This window comes from Zophobas morio, unplaced genomic scaffold, assembly GCF_036711695.1.
Source record: "Zophobas morio isolate AGI-343-1 ecotype UQ-CSIRO unplaced genomic scaffold, CSIRO_AGI_Zmor_V1 ptg000024l, whole genome shotgun sequence".
Classification (NCBI taxonomy): domain Eukaryota; kingdom Metazoa; phylum Arthropoda; class Insecta; order Coleoptera; family Tenebrionidae; genus Zophobas; species Zophobas morio.
The window spans coordinates 10,733,745-10,755,339 of record NW_026972129.1 but is presented as its reverse complement, the minus strand read 5'-3'; the positions used below and the strand labels follow the sequence as shown (position 1 = coordinate 10,755,339).

The following is a 21,595-nucleotide window of genomic DNA, read 5'->3' as shown; positions in this document are numbered from 1 at the left end:
GTGTATTTCGAGTGTGGAGGGTGGAAGTGCTGTGATACAGTGATTCAAAGTAGGCGTCTTGAAAAATCTTAGCCTGTTCTCGGTAAGAATATTGTTTATTTTAATCCCAGAATTTCATATGTATTTCAAAAACTTACATACCTGAGTATATTGTTATTTCAAACAAAAAAAATCTTGTGGCGTGATATTATTCTATGAGTGAAAGTAATTTTTTGCTATTATTTCTCCACATTTTATAAATAAATATCACCATAAAAACGTTCTCGTTTGCCAATAGCAGTCACGTAGATTCTCTTTCTTCTTGTGCAATGAATACTTCCCGGATAATTATTATGTAATTCTGGTCAGCATCCGAACAACTTTCACCTGTTCCGAAGACAAATCCGAGCTGCGATCTTATTCATACACATGCGGAAAAGAGTTGGGTTCGACATTTCATTAAACTTTCCTTTTTCATATTACGTAACGTTTTAATTATACGGTAAAAATAAAATGTAGGTTCCACAAAACAGTTCTTCATAGTTAAATATTTTAGGCAGAATTAAAGTTAAACATTCTAATTAATGCATTGCACTAATATAACGAGATTTTATCAACACTATTTACGAAAATCAGATTGTCGTATCATATTGGTAGTGCGTGTTTTGGGTTGCACTGCTTAACATTAAACAATTCATTTTGTAATAATTAGTAGTATTTAGTAGCTATGCGACCAATAAGTTGATTTAAAAGATCTGTGTTGCACTTAAAATTAAATGTTTATAATCCACTTACTGTCGATCTAATTAATATCATAAATTGTCTTAAAAATAATCACCTCGAAATGAAACCGATTTTAATGATTTTTAATTGATTATAATTTAGTTTTAGGACAAAATGTGGACAGCAATAGCGTTCTTCGTAGTAATTCTAGGATTACTAGCTTACTTAGACACTAAAAAACCAAAAAATTATCCGCCAGGACCAAAGTGGCTACCAATTATAGGCTCTGCTTATGTACTCTTAAAAAAGAGAAAGCAGTATCGCAATCTCTACAAAGCAACTGCAGTTATGGCCAAAGAACATGGACCTGTGATTGGTTTGAAAGTGGGCAAAGATTTGATAGTCATTGTGTACGGAAAACAAGCAATTCGAGAATTTTTATCATCAGAAGATTTGGGTGGTAGACCGACAGGACCGTTTTATGACATGAGAACGTGGGGCGAACGACGAGGAGTTTTATTAACAGACAGTGAATACTGGCAGGAGCAAAGAAGATTTATTTTGCGTCAGTTAAGAGAGTTCGGTTTCGGCAGAAAAAATATGTCCGCGATGATTGAAGAAGAAACGGGAATCATGGTGGAAAGTTTCAAAAAAATGCTGGCTGGGAAATCTTCATTTACCCATAATATGGCGTCAGCATTTAGTATACACATTTTAAATACTTTGTGGATGATGATGGCCGGGATTCGATATAGTCCTGAAGACAAAAACTTGTTGAGTTTGCAAGATATTTTAGGGAGATTGTTTTCTGCGGTCGATATGGTTGGTTGTCCCTTCAGTCACTTTCCTATTTTAAAGTTTATAGCTCCTGAGGTGTCCGGATATAAACTTTATGTTGAAACACACTTGCAAGTATGGGATTTCTTGTATAAAGAACTCACGCGTCATAAGGAAACGTATGATGAAAATAATTTAAGAGATTTTATGGATGTTTATTTAAAAATTTTAAATTCTCCCAATCGAGACGAAAGTTTTTGCGAAAAACAGTTGCTAGCAATTTGTATGGATATGTTTATGGCTGGTTCTGAAACTACCAGTAAAAGTCTTGGTTTCTGTTTCCTAAATCTGATACGTTATCCAGATGTACAGAAAAAAGCACAGCAGGAAATAGATCAAGTTGTCGGTAGAGACAGACTTCCAACTCTGGAAGATAGGCCAAAGTAAGATTATCGTTTATAAATTTGTATTCAGTTATAATAAACACATTATGTTTTAGAATGCCCTATATGGAATGCGTAGTTTTGGAAGCTTTACGAATGTTCTCCGGAAGAGCTTTCACAGTGCCTCATCGCGCCCTCAGGGATACACATTTAAATGGACACTTCATCCCAAAAGTACGCCATAATTGTTAACATTTATTAGTTTCGTTACGACTGTATTATTTTAGGACACTATGGTAATAGCAAATTTGCATGGAACTTTAATGGGCCCTGACAGCGGCGTGGAAGAACCGGAAACATTTAAACCGGAAAGATATTTAAAGGATGGGAAAATCACATTAGCGGAGACATACATTCCATTCGGATTTGGAAAACATAGATGTTTAGGAGAAACGCTTGCTAGAGCTAACGTTTTCTTGTTTACTTCCGCTCTCTTACAGCATTTTAACTTTTCAATACCACCTGGTTGTCCACCGACAACTGAATGTATTGATGGGGTCACTCCCGGACCTTTACCTTTTCAAGCACTTGTCACACTGAGGGATTAAGTAAATTAATATTGTTAAAATACGTTATAATTTCAACAAATGTGTTGAATATGTCAAGTCACATAAAGTGCTAGTCTTTGTAACCCTACTTAAATATTTTATTTTTGTATTTTCAGAACATTGTGCCAATAATATAATTTACATTTTTTGAAAATTATTTTCAACATGAAAGTATCTGGTAATTTACTAAAAATCATAATGTATACATATTGTGTATAAAAGTAGCCTAATAATTATTATGTGTAAATTACTCATAAAAATCAAATACGAGTAATTGTCACATATGAATACCTATGAGTAACAAATTTGTAGTTTTTATTTTATAATATTCAATAAAATGTGTGTTATGATTATTTTCACCGTGAGCGAAAAATACTGAATTTGAATTTTAACCTTAAAGCCAATGAGCCAAATATGGTCATAAATACAATATACTTACAGGGTGTCTCAGAAATAAGTACATTAATTTTAATCAGTTATAGAGCTCATCAAACTCACAACTTTTTTTAATATAGTTTTGTCAAGAACTTTTTAATTATCGAGTTAAAAATTGCTAAAGTTTTATCTCAATTAAGGTTACCCGCGCATGGATCCTCAGTCACTCATGGACACTAATAATGATTATAATTAATAGATTATGGTCAAAAACAGTTACTAGGATACGTATTTTCCTAATCTTGTTAACATCACAAACATTTAGGAAGAAATTGAAAATGCTGCTCCCTAATGGCGTACGGAATTTCTTTGGCCCAAATCTGGGTGTTGATTACACCTTCCCTCGTGTATCCGGCCTCATCAATTGATGGTATAAGAGATACAAAATTTGGTTGTACGTTTAATTTTCTATTAACCCACTCACAAAACTTTTGCCTGCGCTACGTGATAAGTCTGTTGGTTTCAATAACTGAACTTTCTGGTCCTGAAAGAGGTACAGTTGTTCTCTGAGTATCCTCCAAATACTACTCTCCGATACATCACACTGGACAGCGACGCGTGCTAGTGCCCGGTCGAGTTTCGACACTCTCCAATAATATATACAAAATACATAATACACCGACCGGCCGAAAAAACCGGCCACCCTGAAAAATTTCGCAAAACCAAGCTTTAAAAATTATTAATTTAATTACTGATCGTTATTTTATTAAAGAACCATTCACTACTGACACATGATGTATATGTTACAGTCAAAGTGTTCATTCCGTCAATGTATATGTTACAGCTAATATCCGAAATCCGTTATTATGCATAATAACTAGACATTTTAGGAATTATGCGTAATAACTAAACTTGTCAGTTATTATGCGTAATAACTGAAATTTTCAGTTATTATGCATAATAACGGAAACGTTTAGGTAATATTGATAATAACTAACAGAGGAACAGAAATTATGCATAATAGCTGATTTCACAAAAAACGGGACAAGATGAGCAATTCAGGTTCTCATAGATCAATGAAAAGCAATGGGAATATGAAGTTTCTGTTACTGTAATTTGTCCCGTTTTTTTTAAATCAACTGTACATGTGATATGTAGGGGAAAGGGAGGCAGAGTGGGTAGCTTTTTTGAAAATATTGTGCATAATTCCTGTTCCTCTGTTAGTTATTATCAATATTACCCAAACGTTTCCGTTATTATGCATAATAACTGAAAATTTCAGTTATTACGCATAATAACTGACAAGTTTAGTTATTACGCATAATTCCTAAAATGTCTAGTTATTATGCATAATAACGGATTTCGGATATTAGCTGTAACATATACACTGACTAGACAATGTATGCATTGACTGATTTGCGCAGTAAATGTGTTCACAATGGACGATGTGTAAGCTTTAACCTTAGATCATATAATAAATAGATACCACCATGCCGTGTTCTTTCCCTAGGACAGCCTGTGACGACATCCTCCTGTCACACATCTCTCTCGTGCATGGAGGAATTACAATGAAGCTATCATTGCCTGATCACTATTTGAATTTTGCGCGCCTAAATTTTAGGAAGTATGTCTGAACCAGTCTGAACTAACTTCGGAAGAAAGATGTTGACAGCTTGATTTTATAAATAATTCACAGTAGATAATGAAAGGAATAGTAAATTATTGGGCAGCAATTGTGATTCTTTATGACTACATCACTTAAAATAGGATCTTTGTTCTAAATTCTAAAATTGTTTTTTGTACAACAACTCGAAAGAGAGGTTAGAAGAAACATCTGTCAAAAGCGATTTGTTGCGCTGGTGCGGTACAAGGATGGAAGTGAAATAGACATATGCAGATGAAATGCATATAACAAAGATGAAGATGTGGTGATCACACAAGGATAGCATTATACTACTCCCCTTGACGTAGAAAACGACAACAGATAACTTCATGTCTAGTCACAGCTTTCAGTTTGAGTATTGGTATCTATTTATTATATGATCTAAGGCTTTAACTAGTCAATGTATACATTAACGGTTCCCGCTTACTCAAAGTATGCACCAAATAATACATGGTGACATAACCTCACATTGTACCTACTGATGTTTTAGCGGTATTTGTGATTTATTGTTTTTGTGTGGTGTGCAGTACATATTAAGTGTTAGTTTAATATTATCTACAATGGATAAAACTGCAAAAAAAAACAAAGTTTTATGAACACATTGAAAAAATCCCGCAAAAACCCAACAGTTTTCGGATGAATTTAGAAAAATATCTAAAGTTAAAGGCAGAAGTGAAAAATGCAAAAACTTTGCCAAAGAAAGAAAATCGGGATTTTTGGTTACTAAAACATTACGATATAATATGTTATTTCTATTTCTCCATAAGCATTAGTGAATATACTGTTCAACACTTAACTCATTTTTAATAAAAATGTCACTTGTACTACTTCTTCTCCGAGCTCCTCAATTGTGATATTTAAGTATTTCTTTTTATTGAAGCTTTGACTAACAGATTGCAGTAAATGCATACACTGTCTAGTGAATGTATACATTTACTAGTAAAAGTATCCATTTCCATGCGCAGTGAATACTTTGGCTAAAACCGTACGTCAATGTATACATTGACTAGTCAGTGTATACATCCGCTGAAATGTACGCTTTGACTGTAACATATATACAGGGTTATTCAGCTAATATGACCTATTTCTGTTTTTAAAATAGGCAACCCAAAATACCGATTCCACCTAAACCTGGATTACAAAAAATGTTTCAAAATTAAATTGTATCAAAGTTTGCTTATAAGTGTATAGAAACGTCAGTGTCAGAAAAATGCCTATGCATTCTTACGATAATAACGAAAAACCGACCAATCTTTGTAGTTGGTTTGTGGGTCGAAGTGCATGCTCCAGGTGCAGATGGTTAGAGCGGTTACCGGTTAGGATGAAATTTATTTATTTGTTTAGCAATAGCAATTTGTCCCATAACTCCCATATGGGGATTCTCATTAACTTGTGCAAGAAGTAATACTTCATTTTCCAAGCTAGCCGCAGTCTGGTTCCGTTTCCTCTTGTTAGCAGGCCACTTTCTTACGCAATGAATTTTCTAGCTGAAAATTTTGGGTGTTGAGGACACACGGTCAGGGTATCTTCGGGCATACAATTGTGCTGTACGCCTAGCCTTTTTGTGTCATTCTTCATAACGTGTCCATAACTAAGGATCATGTCGGTTTTCTCATTATTGAATGCATAGGAGTTTTTCTGACACTGACGTTAACTGACGTTTCTATTTTAGCAAACTTTGATACAATTTAATTTTGAAACATTTTTTGTAATCCAGGTTCAGGTGGAATCGGTATTTTGGGTTGCCTATTTTAAAAACATAAATTGGTTATCTTAGCTGAATAACCCTGTATATAAATTAGCAAAAAAAAAGAAGACAAATAAAGGCAGAATTAAATTTAATTTAACAAAATAATAGAAACAGAGCGACAATTTGAGAAACGTCTGTAAGAGTTAACGGCATTGTTTTCGCGTGAAAACGTTTATTAACTGCCAAAACTTATAATCAAATGCTGAAAAACACTGTTTACAAAAACAGCCTCCTTGATTGTTTTAATTAAGAAAATATCGTACTTGGTCTGTTTCTGTTATTTTGTTTAATTAAATTTAATTTAATTCTGCGTTTATATCTTATAACATATAACAGGGGTGTGGCGGCACAATAACACGTCGGTAAGCAGAGAAAGATAAGTGGCCTCGTGGTCTAGTGGTTAGGATGCTTGCCCGGAGCGCAAGAGGCGTGAGGTTCGAATCCCACCGAGGCACAACATTTTTCTCTGCTTATCTACAAGGGCTTTCTACCAAGTGGATGTTATAAGAGCAGACATGCCGTTTGTGTTAAATGAAATTCTAACGCTTTCTGTAAGTGATTTTTCAATTGAACACCCGTTACAACCAACTTCCTGCCTAAGCAGGTAAAATGTGTTGTCCCGACAAGCGTTTACTGTAAAATTCAGTGAATAGTGAATTATGGTTTATGGCATTTAAAATACCATCTTAGAATTACGAGACCTCACATTTATTACCCTTCAGAATTATATTTAAAGATGGATAGTACTGAAGGCTACGGTATATGAAATGGCTAAAATGATTAAATAGAACACTATGAGTGGACCTCTTGTCTCTATTTTTGTCTATGGAACTACCATCACCATCATGAAATGTCAAAAGTAGTACTACAGTAACTAAACTACCAATTAATAAAAAAAAAGTATAATAAAAAAGATGAGATCTTTGGCATTTATTTTGTATCTATACAACGTGTTATAGAAAAAAGTACATTAAATATAAGCACGAACAGAACTCGTCAACAAAAAACATTTTTGTATTTGGCATTTTTTCAAAAACGAATTTTTTTTGTCAGTTTTACTCCTCATTATTTAACGAGCCGGCCATACATTTCTTCAATTGTTCACCGTGAATTTCACTTTCGATGCATCAGGTGGAAAGTGTTTGTTTTTACCCAATTTTTTGGCGAGTTGGCTAGCGATAACGTTTTATCAGCTTCAAAACAGTTAGTTCCTTTTCGACTTTCCTTTGCGGTGTTTTCATTTTTCGTTGTGTGAAGTTATGCCCCGCTATTCCAACAGTGAATACACGGACATGGTGCTAGTGTATGGAGAAGCCGAGGAAATGCAGTGCAAGCATAAAGAATTTTGATATTCTTGAAATTTTGCGGGAACGAGTGATACGTGCTGGTGAAACAATTCGAAACAATGAAATTATGTTACAAAGAGTCAAAGACTCATTTCGTCGCCGTCTTCAGTGTTGTCTAGGCACTAATGGTGAGCACTTTGAACATTTATTATGAAGTTTTTGGCGATTTCAAGGTAGGTCTCCATTACCTATTACAGCCTTGCATTCAAATGTTTACATTTTTTTGTTCCGTGATGTGTTCATTTCTTATCCCTCTCCGCAAGAAACTGCTTTGTAAGCTATGAGCGGGTAGGTGAGTTTGTATTAAATCTTTGACTAATTTTAACTCAATCACGAAAGGGTTTACGACAAAATGTTATTTACAAATTTAATTGCTTTGGATTAGTTCTGTTACCAGTTAAAATTAATGTACTTTTTTCTGTAACAGGCTGTATACAGATATTTTGTGCTTAAATTTGACTGTATCTATATACAGATAATAGATACCCAAATATGTATCTAGATACTTTATCTAGATAATGCCCAACACTGGTTAGAAATGTAGGACAAAGAACGAAATTATTAATCAAAGAAAACCAACAGTTGACGACAATAGATAATGCCATTAATGACGCTTATTTGGGAATAAAAGTGGAGGTTGAAGAAAGAAAATAATATGACTGGAGAAGAAGCCCTAACAACTCTCTGATGAGCATAAGAATTTCACAACTAGTATTATTTTATCACAAATCCTGAATCCTTTTTTATTTTTATTTCAATACCATAAAGTGTTACAAAATAAATAAAAAGATTTAGATACAATTTTTTATTCTCTACAATTTTTGCATTTAATGTTTAGCTCTAAAATAATTTTGGAGAATCAATATTTTAAAGTTTCTGTTTTTTACATGTAAAATCCCTGTGTTACGTGTTAAATATACTTTCACGGGAATTTTGCAGGCACGTAGCGCCGTTTACAAGTTTACAAGGATCATAATGCGAAAAGCCGGCTTGGCACTGTCAATCCTAATTGTGTCATAAAATTTTATTACTATGTATTTTTTTCAGTAATTCTACTTATATTATTTTATACAACTCAGTAGTCTAAGAACTGTTCGCAAATATTTTTCTAAATACTTATATTATTACTTTTATTTAATTCCTGTAAATATCCAAATATGTACAAGGAACATTGGACGACAAGAAAATAATTATGGCATTGCGCCGGTATTGGTCAGGTTTGTTCTTAAAAATCAAATAAATTGCTGTATTTCTCTTTTATACAGAAATATTTCTAATTAAAATGTACTACTACTTTTAATAGTAAAAAATATTTAAACGTTGTTAGTAATTTCGATTATTAGTGCATTATTCAAATTAGGTATCTAGTGGTGCGGTATACAGGGTAATATCGACAAGCACTGCCGCCTCGCACCCCTCTGTCAAACGAAGAAATGTGCCGCGCTACCCAGGCCGTTACGGTCGCAAACTCGTGGTTAGAAATCACGGCGATAAATAAGCTGACGGCGTCACGTCACCCGACCGTCCCTATTCTAAATCTAGCAGCTCGACAAGGAACCGCGCACTCCGTTTCCGCCACGTGTTTCTGTGTTATTTAACCTCAATTCCATTTAAATGTGTTCAATTTCTATAACTCTGACATTAAACTACAACTGAACAAGTGCCAAACTTAAAAAAAAAGCAATAAACAACATTTAAATTCCCTACACTCTCGTGAAATTTTGAACAGCAAAGAATTCTTATCTGATATTAAGATTGGACATCAGACAATTTATATGATAGAAGCATTAATCAACAAAATATTTACATCGTCAAAAAAAACTGGCAAAGATTTATAAAAACAAAAAGATCTGATGTCGACTGAAACTTGAGCATACAAAAAAAAATTACGGGAGGTTAGAAATTGCAGGACATGAAAATTTACGTTCAATTTAAATTATACAACAAAGAAAATTTCTGAGGCTAAAATTATGAGATACAGAATTATTGTATGAGGTGAAGAATGGCAAAGCTAACAATTTTACATAAGATTAATATTTTGTGTCCATTCGAGTTATTGTTTAAATTTAAAAAAAAGTGAAGTTATTCAGCTGGTTCAAAATGACGTCGGACGAGTGCGTTGTTAAAAAAATGCGTCAAAAATATGTTTCCCAGAAGTGCGATCAGTTTTGTTGCGCTGTGCAAATAATGGTCTAAATCAAAGGAACAATGTTGTTAATTTGTTCAACGATATTTTACAGTTCAAACATGTGCTCGGTTTGAAAACACGTTCCGCTGCCAGAACAAATAATTTACCTGATGTTAAATTATGCCACACTTTATCAACGATTCAAACAAAGAATTTACGTGATGTGAAATTATGCCTTGATCCAAGCGCTTGGTTACTTAAAACATTGAGATTTTATATCGTGCTCTGTCCCCACGTTATCCCAAACAAAACACATGATAAATAAACAACACAAAATGTATCCGGCGTTGCGAGAAAGCCTTCTCGGTGATGTAATTTTCAACGTTGCGAGAAATATGCGTCTCGGTAATATTGCTTTTCATGTTGCGAGAAAAATATCTCGTTATATAATAATGATAACGATGATAATAATTGCCTAAAGGGAAAAATTTATATTCCCCCGTACCTCAGTGTACGATAGTATGAATTCTACTGTACTTTCACGGTCCCAGAGACGGATAACATTAGATTAATTTTAACTGCCGTAAATGAACTATTAGCAATCTTGTGCGAAAAATTAAGAAGTGATACATTATAACACTTAAGTATAAGCATCCAGAAACTTATTCATAACTAGATAAACAAAGAATGAGCCCTTACTAAGTGAATTTCTTGAAATCTGCTAGCAAGTACCTTTATTTCAACAAACTTATGACTGTTACATTGTGTTGGAACCACTTAACGATTAAAATCCTAACATGAATTGTGAATTTAAAAACAATGAATCAAATTTACACCACATGTTAGCGTCGGTCGAAAATTCACTTATTTCCGTTTGGGAAAACCACAAGAATTAACTACGCGTGTTGGGGAAACTGTGCCGTCATCGTCGTTACGATTAATTTTCGTTAAACAAAGGCTCCCCATTTTTATTAACTACCAAACCAACTAACCTTAACCTAGCTAACTCATCACGTGGTTACACTCACAATAAACATACCAAAAGTGTACCCTCTACAAAGAAAGCACACCTCTCACTACCAACCCTCTAACTAAAATTCCCTAGCAGAACTACCCACTATCAGAAAAACAACGGGACGTGCACATGGTTGCCTATGTTTAACGATTTCCTTAATTGAATTTTTTTCAAATTCAAATTATTCAAATGCGATTTCGCGCCGTTGTTATTTTTTTTCAGCCCGAAATTTCAAATTCAGTCACCACAGTATTAAACATTACATAAGTATGTGTTTTCTTTTTTTACATCGAAAACACCAAGAAAACGTTTAAATGTCGCATTTTTTTGAGTATTCCAAACAGCTTGATTGTCTCGCGATTTTAAAATTGACTCTTTTCGCGAAAAGGAGACGATTATGTATATTTTCCACGTTCTGGCCTTTGTAGCTTCAAGGAATTAGTTTACAAATTTCAGAAATGCAACTTTTAACTTTTTTTTATATATAATTTGTTGCGATTCCACTTTACGGGTTTAAAAATATTAACAATAAACTATTTAAAAATTTATGTGGATATGAACTTTTTGTTGAAATTTATAAGTTCTGAGCTATTTTTATTATTGTTTTGAGCATTCTGAACGCCTTGATGCACTTGTGATAAGCAAAACCGACCCTTTTCGGGAAGAGGAGACGATTGGCTGTAGTTTCCATATCTGCCATTTGTACTTTCCAGGAATTTCTTCGAAAACTTTAGAAATAAAACTTTTAGTAGTTGTCCCCACTAAAAATATAGAGAACATTATCAGAAACTTATACCTGTGAAAATAAAAAACGATCATGATACTTATTACTCGTAGAAATTATTTAGAGCTGCGCCAGCCACTTGATTAGCCTTACAAAAACCTTCAACTAGTAAGGACAAAAAATCAATCTGATGTCATCAGTGATAACGATCTGAGAGTTCAATTCAATCAAAATTTATATTTCTTATTGTGATGGTACTGATGATGGTGATTGGTTGTGACGAAGACAACATAAATCGTTTGATTGTAAACAAATACGTGTTGGTACAATATAATCAAGAAAACTGTGTAGCATGTTTGCAGCAAAATGTTGCAGCTGGATGATAAAGGAGCTGAGATCTACAAATCAATGGTAAAAGCGGGATATGATTGGAAGTATTTAGCCCGGTAGAGATGACGTATTATTGTATTATTTTAAAAAAGATATGAAAAGTTATATAGCTACTAAAACTAGTAAACAAAGGAGGAATTTTCATTGTTCCTAAATTACTCTCTTATGCTTCATAAATATTATTTTAAGACTTTTTTGTTAAGTACATATAACTATGACAATGTGACCATTACTAATGTATATGACGACAATACATATTGTTGTGAAGTATTTTTATCTACAAAATAATATTTGACTGCGACAAATGATCCATATTGCAAAGAGTTTAGATCACAATAGTTTTTAAAATGACTGTAGTACTCTAGGACAACTTTAAGTTCATCGCGTGGTGGAATTTGGTTCCAGCAGCTTTATATCTTCGTATATTTGCAAAAATAGTAAAAATATTAAACGCCTCTTTCAGTTAGGACTACATATTAAAATAAACATAAACATGGAAAAGCACGCATGAATAATGAAAAAAAGGAAAAAACAGCCTGGTACCAGCATGAGGAAATGTAATTTAAACGACACATCTGGTTGTGGACTACGATTATTAGTTATACTTGTTAGCAAGGACAATTTCGATGAACTCTAGCTTTGGAGATGAAGGTAGAATTACTCTGGCATTCCATGGAAACGTTATCTAAATTGGAGTAGTATTACATGACATTTGTCTGGTTGCGACGTATCGGATTCCATTGAAACGTGAATAATACGTCTGTTCAGAGTGTTTTGAAACAATACCGTCGCAAACCAGCGAACTGGTATCGAGAAGTTCCAGTGAAAAAAAAAAGGCTAGGTTGTAAAGCAAATACTGGGGATGGAATCATTTAGGGAGTCACAGCTGGATTATGAAGCTCAGAGAGACACTAGGCACCAAAAAACTTGATTGAAGTTAGCTCTGCTATCACGTGCCTTATATTAATTTGTCTGATCGGTGCTTTTCAGAAACAAAACAAACAGTTAATATTTAGTGTTTATATTTAAATATTTGATTTACAATCAGTCTCAATTTCACATTTAACATTTTTTAACAATGATGTCAATCGTTTATTAGTGCAATATATTTGTTATAAACAACAATTAATGTTAAAATGCGTTAATATACTTGAAATTAATAGACCCCAAATAAAAAAAAAATGAGTTAACAAAAAAAAAAAAAACTAAAATATTATGTACACATAACAATTATTATATTCGTTAAAATATTGCTTACAATAGTTTTATAAAATAAATAACAAACTAAAACACACAACAAGGAACTAATTTAGAGACTGGCTCTAACTAAAACGCTATTACAAAAATAAGCAACCAAAACATACTTGCAAATTTGGTCAACCTATATCACGCACTTGAAATACAATTATTTAACACATAGATTTTTCATCACACATCAACATTGTTTACATGAATAGAAGAACGCTTATCAAGAAAATTAACAGCTTACTCTAAGCACGCACGCTGTTAGAGGGTTTTTAAGGAAGACAAAGATATTTTTCTTTTCTAGATTTTTTATTTCTTTTTTATTTACCTATCTAGAAGCAACACGAATTTCTATCTTCATTGAGATTCTTACAGCGTACGTGCATACACATTAAACAAAGAAAAGAAAGATGGAAAATAAGACTGTCTTAGATAAACTAATTCATCCCGGGGACTAGTTGAATAATTTATCATGGCATTTAAATAAATCGAATTTCATAACGAGACAACCAATAATGAGTATGAGTTGGAGTATTAAAATTTCGTTGCAGCCAGAAGGGTATCCATTTTTGTATTCAGCAGATTGACAGATTGATCCTGCAATATAGACCAACCTTTGGGGTCTGCATACGTTGATTGTCGATGAATGAAAACCAATTAGGCCACTGGAGGTAATTGAAATGTGGTATGATGGAGGCGATGATGGGGGTTTGGGAATGCTCAAAGCAGAAATCGGACAATAAGCAATTATGATGCGTATGGGACGTCTGCTGAATACGACTTTAGTTGAGTCATAGTAGGAGTAATTCGGTACAATCAAGATTAGGTAATTGCTGTGACAGAATTGCAGAAGCTGCGATAAGCAGATATTGCACGCGTGGTTGTGGAGTGTTCGGGGGTTGTCGACTCGGATATCACAGAGGGTGCGACGGTGAGCGGTCGAGCATGTAGCGATGACGGATGTGTGGATAAAAAAGAGCTGCCCGGCCGCCCGTCTCTGGTCACCTGGTGGCCAGTTCGTCCTGGATGTGTATCTGAAACATAAAGGTAAATATTTTAGTAAAAAATGATATAAGGTTGTATGTATCAAGTGATTTACTTATATATGTATAACAAGCTTACAAATTTTGAGTGAATGGTTAGTTTTACAACTTTTACATGAAGTAAATTTTTTTATGTAGAAACATGTGGTAGCTATCAAGCAATCAAAAGGAAACGATGTGATCCAACTAAAACCTCTCATGACGATGTAATTTTATATGATCACGAGTTTTAAAAGAAAATAAAGCTTTTAATTTGTTTTATCGGTCTATTATTTTGATACTTTGGCATCAAAATATAATGTATGTAAAAATAAAAAAAAAACTAATTAAAACTATGGTACAAACTAAGATACTTCAGCTACCAAAAACACCTAAAATATATGTAAATATTATATCGCGAGTAGTTGTTTAAGTAAATTATCATTACTCAGATAGCACTAGTTTGTCGCTAAAATTTAGTCCAGTCAATTTGCCGTCAATGTAAAATTCAGGTTTCGAGACTGAAGGTAACATCTTGAAAATAAGGATGCAATAATTTTTTTATTTTTCTTCGTAACCGTGATGAGTGAAGGTCATTTTTGTAGATAATACAGATTAATAACGTTAATAGTAAAAAAGTTGTGACGAAATAACTGTTAAATTTTCAATTCTACAAAAAGATTTCTGCTCGGTTTTTTAGAGAACTTTTCCATAAACTTATTTATATATCTAGAAATTCCAAAATATTAAACCAAACAAATCTGTTGTGTACAAAACCTAATTCCAAACCTCTCCTCAGTAAATTTTCGCAATTAGTATTCAAATACAGCAAGATTAAAAATCAAACACAGTGACAGAAAACTAGAATATCAAACTTTCTAGAAAACGTCAAGACATGCAATTGAACACTTCTTTCACCGAAAACAAAGAAAGATCTCTTGTATTTTTTTTTATGCTTTATTCGTTGTTACGCGGTTAAACATTATTCGTCAATGGGATAATGAGCCGCCTTACTTCTCGTCCCTTTTCCATTCCCTAAGTCTTCCCCGTTGCTTACATAAATTTTAATTAATTGGATGATTTACGTTTTTTCATAACTACGGCTTCACCTTCCCACACAAGTTGATAACACTGTACAATCCAATAATAAATCCACCTTCTTTTTTGAGGATTGAAAATACAAGAGTTATTTCACCATAAAGTTTTTTATCACGTAGTTTTAAAAATTGTTCACTCATAACTTTTGTGTTGGTGATTCTGAATTATTGGCAACAATGTTAACATGTCAACTTTGACAGCAGCGCGCATAACAAAAATGACAAAAAAATCACAATCATTAATAGTTACCCGGTACAATAACTAAGTTTTACAGTTACAGTCAACCCCTTCACGAAAAATAAATAAAATTTAAATGACATTTACTAATCAAAAATTTTAGAGGACGTCATCAAATTGTTGGTGAGGATGATTAGCCAAATTTTGGTTAGGGTTTTACAATCTATACGGTATTTCTAAAATAGATATAAAATTTGACAACAATCGAGTCCGGTAGCTTCGGAAATTATCTGTCTAATAAAAATCGACACAAGCAGACGAAAAGCGACAGACAGACTGAAATGGGGCACCTATTTTTTCGTACTGCAGGGATCACGGAATGCCGAGAAAACCTAAAAGTAGCCTGTTGCGCGTGGACCCGATTACAATATTTCCTTGGCTTACGCTCGAGAAGTAAAAACGTTGCTTACCAAAATGCATGGTTTCCTATGGGATGGGCTGCACTAATTAGCGAAAATATAAAATCTATTTGGGTCGCTGAAACAGTTTGTAGTAAAAATTCTCAGGAACTTGAAATCATTATTTATTTTATTAAACGGAAATTTTCATATGTTCTCACTATACATATCGTATTTCTTAAATTGCCACGCATTCTGTTCCTATTATCCTATTAAAGCTGATACATTTTTCAGCAATAATGCCTGAAATTAAAACTAAAAGAGCTCAGTGGAGTGAAAAATGTCCTGAACAAGCCTTAGGAGCAATTAAAAATGGAACAAATGTATCTTGAGTCCTTAAGACAATACATGACCCTTAGAATTACGATACATTGGGACTTCATTTTAGAAAAAGAATTGCAAACAAGCGTCTCGATCGATAGACAGTCTACACTAAATAGAGAAAAAAGATCTACTGTACAGTATAATACACAGATTAGCCGATATAGGAGTGCCAGTGATTCCAAAATTACTGAGGACAAGTATATTCATCTACCAATTTAAAAAAAGGCTAATTCATTTACCAACATTTTGGAAGTGGCTGGGCAAAAATCGTTTAAACTATGTACGTACTAAGAAACGTCCACATGTTTCTTATCGTCGTTTTTAGAAATAATTGAACCCAGCAAGAGCGCAAAAAGTAAACCATTAAATCGTTTCATTGTTAATGACTACTTTACTAAATTGAAAACTTATCTTGACAAGATCAGAATTGTTTGATAGACGTGAGAACATTTACAATATGGATGAAAAAGGTTGCGGTTCAGCACTGCATCACCAGCATGTAAGCTGATAATTACAATCAGGATATAAAATTATAATGACTAATTTTTTGTTAATTGATTAGCTTGATCATTTCGCTAAATATAAAAATTTTGGACCTACACTTCTGATGTTTGATGGTACTACATCTCACTTCGATAGTATAATTGTGTACCCCAATGACAAGCATTGAAGCACTCTATTGTGTTTCGAGTAACACCATTGCAAACTGCTGTCTTTTACCAAAATTGTGTTTAAGAGCTTCGAAAGTTGCTGAGACGAAGGCGTTTTAAATTTTCTACCCCTAAATCCTTAAAAAACTTAACGAACTTGAGATTTGGCTATTTTTGAAGGTTCAAGACAGTGTCATCATCAACCAATCCCATTTCAGGCTTTAGGACTTACTAGTATATCCTTCGGACTACGAAATCATACATAACGCAGCTTTTGCACCACGTTTGATAACTAAAAAATCTAATATTTTCGATGAATACTGTAATGATTCTTCAGTTTTAATACAAATATAACGTTTGTGTGGAGATTGACGGAGTGTTTGACAATAGAAAATCTGGTCCTATTGGTTGTAGGAAAACAAAATGGTAGGTATGAATTTCCTTCAAACGGCGTCTCATCTGATCACAGTGTTCGCGATGAATCTTTTGGTGTTGAACTGTGTCATGACAGTAATAACACTGATAACTTCGACGTACTTGTAAATGAACCAGAACTAATCAATTCAAAGATAAAAGCCACGCGTTATAAAAATAAAGTCATAATAAAGAAAATCGGGAAAAAACAAATACGTAATGGTGAAGACTGTGAAAACCAATTTCGTTCTCCTTCCGAAGTCTCTAAAGTTTTCTATACAACTACTCCTGAAAAATACGAAAATGCTGTAAGTACTGCAAGTTGTAGTTTTTTTTACGCTAGAAACTGAAATTAAACTTCAAATTATTCATGATTAAATAAACCGACTTTCAATTTTCTTACTTCTTGAGCGTAAGCTAACGAAGTTTAGCAATCGAGTCCATCGGACGAATGACCACTTTTATGTTTTCTCGACGTTTCATGACCCCAAGAGTACGAAAAAGTTGCCGTCTGTTTGTCTGTCTGGCGTCTGTATCCATTTTTATTACATTCTGAAATTACCGGACCGATTATTGCCAAATTTTGTATGTATATTCGGAATTTCATATAGATGGTTAAATATTAACCAAAATTTGTCTAATCATCCCCACCAAAAACGTGATGCCAACCCCTCAAAATTTTTAACAACGGCAATAAATTTATAAAATTGTCCAAAAATCATCACTGATAAGTTAATAACATTTTCTTTTTATTTGAAGAATGAAGTCTTTAAAGTTAATTTGCCAAAAATTTTTAAACTTTAAAAAAGCAATAGTGGACTTCGATACCTTGTATATTTTTGTGTCTGATTAATGCACTAGATTTGTTAATTTTCCATTTATTTGACACAACTGTCTATGTACGCATAGTGAATCCAGAAAAAAATGGTTCGGTCGGAGGAGAAGCGGGTGTAGTTGCAATTTTTTTTTTTAATTTGCCCCCGCTTTCGTACGACACGTGTTGTGGTGCACAGTAAATACTTATTGGGCTTAAGTTTTAATCAACGTTAACTTGTAGTTTTAGTTCTATTATTCTGAAAATACAACAGCTTACACCACGTGTGTCATTAGCATTCCTACTCATTAGAAATTATGTCGTTCCTTCGTTCCATCTATTTCAGCCGAAAGCAGAGCCGACAGCTCAAAGTGAACAGATTTATCGGTTTACGTTTAACGCCGATTATTTGGAGTAAAAAAAAATCATTTTGAAGGGTGGTGATTTTTGTGCATTCCAAATTATACATGTGTTATATATACTTTATTCATGCAAAACTTATCGATTACCTATACAAAAATTTGATGGTACCACGGTTCGGTTTAAAAAAAAATCATGATTCTTAATCACTGAATTGATAAAAGTTCACCTTTTCGAGCTCGATTAAGCTGCCTTTTAAATTATTTCGATTTGCATGATATTTGATCATGTGTGTAACAAACGATTTGCATGATGTTTAGGTAACATTCAGTAATTGACAGTTGCGGTGGATGCGGTAGGCATCGATTTTGGTCGGCTCATTAAGTGAAAAAAAAAATAACGTACCCATAGTAGAGTACAAACGTAATGAATAGAGATGCATATAATGAATGTAATTTTATTACCAAGTAATTCATTAAAATTTTATTAATCACATGTGGTTTTCCTCATTAGCATCACATTTCATGTAAAAGATTAAATAAACCCTAAGGAGTATCAGTCATTTTAGCCACAGTTGTTACGATAACGATGAACACTTATTTTTGGCAAAGAAACCAAAAGAGATAAAGTAAAAAAAATGAAGGTTTAATAAAGAACTGTAGTTACAAATGAAGAAATTATCTATTAGTGAAAATATTAATGGAACCAGCTTATGTTAACAAAATGTTGGTTGAGAAAATAGTCATTAATATGTATTAAACTTAGAGAGCAAGGAAGCAAAATTACGGAACTCAACGTTGAAAAACTGCTGCTTTGACGACCGAGAAATGTAAATAATGTAATTGCAAAGATAAAGGACCGAAAGACAAGAGTACGAAATACGAAAACATCATCAGCAAGGACTAAGAGGTTTAAATTTCACTTCCTACTTACTTGGTCATGTATAAATAAATATTGTTGCATCTTTTTGTGTTAACTAAATTTAGTGCAACATTTCTCTAGAACATTTTTACCCTATTAATGCGCACTCGAGCGATGTCTATCATGACTACATTATAGACTTTTTTTAATTTAAATAAGTCATTTTGATGATTTATAATTATAAAGATATAAATTATAAAGCTACCCTCACACAATTAAATTTTTGCGCAATCAATTAATTTACACTTTTATGTGACCTGCAACAAATTTTATGTGGTCAAATATTTTTATTTTTTCATGCAAAGAAATTCACTGCTAGATGACTTTGTGCGTCATAAACGCTTTACTATTATTACATGTTTATACTTTACACCTTCCAGCGTTACGCACTACAAACGCAAGTATTTTAAATTTCCGGCCTTTGTCAGTTATCAAGTAATTCCTGGCTCATTTCTAATTACATGTTGGTTTGTGGTTTTGGCAATTCCGTTGCTGTGCTGTCATTCTGTCCTACACAAATTTCATTAAATTGCGATGAAATACCCACAACCGTTGTCGTATCGCGATGTATTTACACCATTTTTGCTGCGATTTGAGATACAGGGGTGTTCATATTAAATATGCTAGTATTATTCGTGATAAATATGCACATTTTGTGGTGATAATGACTTTTGTGATTAGAGGCTGCCGATTTTTGAGAGCTCGTCTTCATGTGACCATTCATGCGACTTATATTTAAAGGTTTTCCCTTAGCGATGCATTTACACCAGACAATTACTGAAGGTGTTGTTGTCAATTCGTTAAATGTATCTATAATTCTGAGGTTATGTGCTGTTCATGATTTTTTGTACGTCCTATTTATGCATATAGTGATTTGAAGCTTCTTCCTGAGATCTACGCTATTTTTATTATACATTAATGTGAGGGTTGTTTTAGGTGCTGATGACGCAACTATTAGCGTTAGTCAAAATATTATGATTAAGCGATGCAGAAGCAATAGCATGGTGAAGGCATCAGTAGGAAATTGGTTTAGCTCTAACAACTGTCTTTACATAAGGATAAAACTGACTTATTGATATTATTTTTGTTTTATATTGGTCAAGTGGATCAAATTTATAAAGCAACTGAAAAAATTCACGGGGATTATAACTACTATTGAAAAATTATGTAAAAATATAATCTCTGCAAAGTCAGTGTTGGTCTGGCATCTTTCCCAGTTGGAATATTGTATCCTGAATAGGCTTCCCCTTACACATTTAAAACTTTTCGTTTCAAAATATCCACCCAATTTTACTAGAATATGTCAGTTCTAATAGGTTGGGCAGATGGACCACCTGGTGTTAAGGTAATAAAGCACAGTCATTACAAGAGGTCGAAGTTTATTGCTGCTGTTAAATGGATTGTATCGTTTAAAATGAGGGAACGAAAAAATCAGAATACTAGCATCAATCTATACCTACGTATAAAAGTGTTTGTCCTGACCGAGTCATCGACGCAGAGCTAAACCACTGAAGCTAGAAACATGAAATTTAAACAGTAGGTTCCTTTGTAATGTGAGCACCCACTGAGAAAGGATTTTTTTAAATTCTACCTATTCTATTGTACGGGAGTTCTGTGAATTTTGTCATACGAGTTCACGGGGGAGGGGGTAAGTGGACATATATATTTATATTACCCCTATCAGAGGGTGAAATTAAAATGTGGCCTATTTCGCAAACCACACAATATCTAGTTGTATTGAAGCAACTTACTGTGAACACATTAAGTCATTATGACTCAAATTATGACGAAAAAGTGGATTGCAATATATAACAATTATGAGAAAGGTCAACTTTAAATAACATGTCAACGATGCTACAACTTTCGCTCTTGTGAGCTAGGCTGATCACGTGATATGGAATAGAATGTTGTGATTTGTTGAATGTAGCGTTGATCTGTTAGAATACTTTTTTCTTAAAAAAACAGACTATAGCTTCGCAACTGACCGTAACGAACGTAATAAAGGATTGTGGAAAATCAACTTAATTTAATACCAAGGTCTATGAAATCGTTGAAGGGAAAATATGTAAATTCTTTTTTTTATATATAATAGGTTATGTTTGAAGTGATGCAATATGAATAGTAAAATTTACGAAAGACAAACAGAGAAAAGACCATAATAATAAAATAATAATTCTAGGTGGATTTACTGTATTTTATTTAACAGAAAAAATAAGACATCTGGCAAAAATTTGAAACCACATATTCATAT

The 21,595-nt window shown here is 33.3% G+C and overlaps 2 protein-coding genes and 1 non-coding gene across 3 annotated transcripts in view; 2 read left to right on the top strand and 1 right to left on the bottom strand.

Moving 5' to 3' along the window:
- Window positions 1-2,719, top strand: LOC135134967 (probable cytochrome P450 303a1). The gene is made up of 4 exons (XM_064063884.1): window positions 1-82; window positions 865-1,922; window positions 1,979-2,096; window positions 2,150-2,719. The coding sequence occupies exons 2-4, from the start codon at window positions 877-879 to the stop codon at window positions 2,468-2,470; spliced, it is 1,485 nt and encodes a 494-aa protein (XP_063919954.1). The 5' UTR covers window positions 1-82; window positions 865-876; the 3' UTR covers window positions 2,471-2,719.
- A 3,921-nt stretch (window positions 2,720-6,640) lies between these two features.
- On the top strand, window positions 6,641-6,714 carry Trnas-gga (transfer RNA serine (anticodon GGA)). The gene has a single exon. It is a non-coding gene; the product is annotated as a tRNA-Ser (tRNA).
- Window positions 6,715-12,866: 6,152 nt separating this feature from the next.
- LOC135135667 (alpha-1,3-mannosyl-glycoprotein 4-beta-N-acetylglucosaminyltransferase B) overlaps window positions 12,867-21,595 on the bottom strand; it is a 124,316-nt gene continuing 115,587 nt past the window's right edge. Inside the window, exon 11 of the mRNA XM_064064802.1 lies at window positions 12,867-14,140. Within this exon, the coding sequence (XP_063920872.1) occupies window positions 14,108-14,140 (33 nt within the window). The 3' untranslated portion in view covers window positions 12,867-14,107. The remainder of the gene's footprint in view (window positions 14,141-21,595) is intronic.